The sequence below is a fragment of the Arachis ipaensis genome, chromosome B02 (assembly GCF_000816755.2).
Source record: "Arachis ipaensis cultivar K30076 chromosome B02, Araip1.1, whole genome shotgun sequence".
Taxonomy (NCBI): Eukaryota; Viridiplantae; Streptophyta; class Magnoliopsida; order Fabales; family Fabaceae; genus Arachis; species Arachis ipaensis.
Genome location: NC_029786.2, coordinates 70,338,720 through 70,341,900, shown reverse-complemented (window position 1 = coordinate 70,341,900; position 3,181 = coordinate 70,338,720). Strand labels below are relative to the sequence as shown.

Genomic DNA, 3,181 nt, shown 5'->3' with positions numbered 1-3,181 from the left:
TTTTTTTTTTCAATGAAGCAAACGGCAGCACAAAATGAATCAACAAAAACAACTTTAGTCTGCCAAAAGCAGCATGGAAATGGACACTACCTTCCTTAGTTGAATAACAATATTCATTAGATTCAGGATTTTCTTCTCGTTGAGTTGCCCACGATTACTATCGAAAAGTTCAGCAAGAGATATCTTGTTCTTAATTGCTTGATAGAAAGCCTGCTGCCGAGAACTCAGCTTGCAATGCACCATAACCTCAGTTTTCTTAGTCAGCTCAGAAACTACATCCTTTTTAACGCGCCGCAACATGAAAGGCTTCAGAATTGAGTGCTGTTATACACGTGGGCAGAAATTAAGTCAAGTAGTTCAAAAAGATGCAAAATTGCAATAGTTTAATACAAAACCAGCAAAAATAATTAGAGGTAGTAAAAAAATAGGCGACCCCACCTAGTGGGATAAAGCTTTGTTGTTGTTGTTGTTGTTGTAGTAAAAAAGAATAATGGAGCACAATATAATGCATGAAATCGCAACTCCAGTTATCACACATTCCTGAAACATGTATTTAGTTTATATTGGGATATGCATACATGAATATAAAGAATTAAGAGTAGTTAACAAGAGCTTTTCTGAAAACCCTAGCCAATGCATGTGCAAGTGCACATATTTATACTGCAAAAAGATAAAACCCAAAGCACACCAGCTTAGCTTAAAACAACCACGCAATAAATAAAAAATGCCCACAAACATGTTAAACAAGTGTTTAGTACTCTCAAAAGACAAATGCTACCAGCCTACCAGCACATTATCCAAAAGCAAAGTTGGATGAATTCTTCTCTTCATTTCACAATAAATATTACACAACAGAAGTCTAATACTACAAACCAAAAAATCTCCTGATAAACAAATCCCATATACTATTCTTAAATTGAAAATCCAAAATGATATAGTACAACAACAACAATGCCTTGTCCCACTATGTGGGATCAGCTACATGGTTCGAACGACACAACTATGCTCTATCATGATTCATGTCTGAACTCAGCCCATTCTATTTGGAAAGACAGAAAGATGAACATACCAATCTGTTCAGTTGATGCTCATTCAAGGTGCCACCATGTTCTGCATGGTTCTCAATGCTGGCATGTGATTGGTCATAGTATGTTAGACCCTAATTATACGGCTAAAAAATCAATGGAAATACAATGAAGAAAACTTACCCTTTCGAAAACCACTCATTAAACTGCTCATGGCTATCAAATAAAGTTGGCATAATGAAGTGCAGAAGAGCCCACAGCTCTGCCATATTATTCTGAATAGGTGTGCCAGTAAGAAGAAGGCGATTCCGACAATTAAAGCTAAGGAGTGTCTTCCATCTTATGCTGTTAGATTGAAGAGAATTTTAGCAGTCAAATGTATAATGATACAAGTTCAACTATACAATTTCTACATTTAAAAAGTATACACAGTTCCATTGTAAGAAAAAATGAGCTATATAAACAGTTACTCATAGTTTTCTTATAAGAAACCACATGATCACAAACTGTAAGGACTAGACATATTCCATTCACTTATGATATTATGCACCTCATAAACAAAGATTACATAATACCTGGTTGAATTTTTTATTGCTTGAGCCTCATCTAAAACCATGTACTGCCATTTCACACGGCGAAAAAACTTCTCGTCTTGTACTAACAGCTGATAGCTAGTGATGACAATGTGGAATTTAGCGTCCCTGGTAAACAAGAAAGAAGTACTGATGATAGCTATCACAAGGATGAGAGAATGCAAAAAGACGGAATGAACTACAAATAAAATTAAGACAGGCAAGGGCTAAAACATTTATTATGTTTTTGACCAATGGAACAAAACTCCAAACATTAGAGCATGACTTTGTGAAGATGAACAATACCATCCCCACCAAACATTTATAAGAACATCAACTTTGCCTTACATTGGATGTTATTTTACTTTGTAACAAGGAAAAGGACCAAGAATCAAACTACTAAAATTCAGCTACAAGGAAACCATATACAGGATAAAATTTCACATTTGATTGTAAGTTTTTATTCAACGATACTCGTTCCTGAAGAAAGTTTTTGTAAAACTGACCATTGTATTGAAAGTTCATGTTATAGATCATAACTAAAATTTCACATTAATCTAACACCATTTAAATCAACGTAATACATACTTCTTAAATGTATGTAAAATGAATTATTTGATCACATTCATTAATGTTGTCTATTTTTTACATGATCTTGTATGATATGTAGCTCCAATTCATCGGTTGGATTGATAAAATTTACATAAGAAAGTTATTCAAGGGGTAAGTTTACTAACTCTTGCATCAGTGTAAGAGTATTCTACCTCATATATATAGGTGCATTCTAGTATGCCTATGCTACGGTAGCTATGGTGAAAGTGTTGCAAAATTAAAGTAACACTTTATTATTTAACAATGCTTTTTAAGAAGTATTGCTAAAAAAGTGTTATCAAAATGTAAAAGAAAATGTGACTTTAGCTTTAATAACACTTGCATAACCACCATAGCCATCATAAGCATAGGCATACTAGAGTATATAATATAATATAAGGAAGTAATTAAATGAAATTACATAAAATTTCAAAACTTATATATTAAAATTACAAAAATTGAAAAGGCAGTTTGATAGCCATAACATTTCCTATCAGACTTCTAGTGTGTATAATGCAGAAGACCACTTCAAGCCTAAGGAGACTTGTCAATAGTAATACCCAAATAGCAGGCACATCTTATACTTCAAAGGAAACACAACAATAACACTTCTGATTTTGTTCCTCTTTAAGAAGCATCTAGAATCTTTCTTGACCCGCCATGTAATGATCGATTTGCTTTTTTTCACAACCAGGCATTAGAACACAAAGCCACTATAATAGCTAATGGATTAATAGGCACTTGCCAATCCATGTTTTTATATTTTATTACAAATTAAAGATTAATTCAAATTTATAAGTTTTACAATTTCACCTTAGTTTTATTTAGAATTTAGTAAAGGTCGGTGGAGTAGTAGGTTGAAATTAGGAAGAGATGAGGAGAATTAAGCTGCGTCTGAAATGGGAGAGTAGTTTTGGTGGGTAAGTGGAGACCTTGTATCCCTTTGGGAATACAGAATGGGAATCCACCCAATCCCATATCCATTATGAACAT

General features: G+C 33.5%; 1 protein-coding gene across 9 annotated transcripts in view; it reads right to left on the bottom strand.

Annotated features, from left to right (window-relative positions):
• Window positions 1-3,181, bottom strand: part of LOC107625421 (DNA helicase INO80) — a 15,934-nt gene that overhangs the window by 8,703 nt on the left and 4,050 nt on the right. For all 9 annotated transcript variants that reach the window (XM_021115915.1, XM_016328048.2, XM_021115918.1 and 6 more), the window contains exons 11-14: window positions 1,601-1,726; window positions 1,209-1,370; window positions 1,070-1,127; window positions 91-321 (exon numbers count right to left, since the gene is read on the bottom strand). In XM_021115915.1, coding sequence (XP_020971574.1) covers window positions 91-321; window positions 1,070-1,127; window positions 1,209-1,370; window positions 1,601-1,726 — 577 coding nt within the window. The remainder of the gene's footprint in view (window positions 1-90; window positions 322-1,069; window positions 1,128-1,208; window positions 1,371-1,600; window positions 1,727-3,181) is intronic.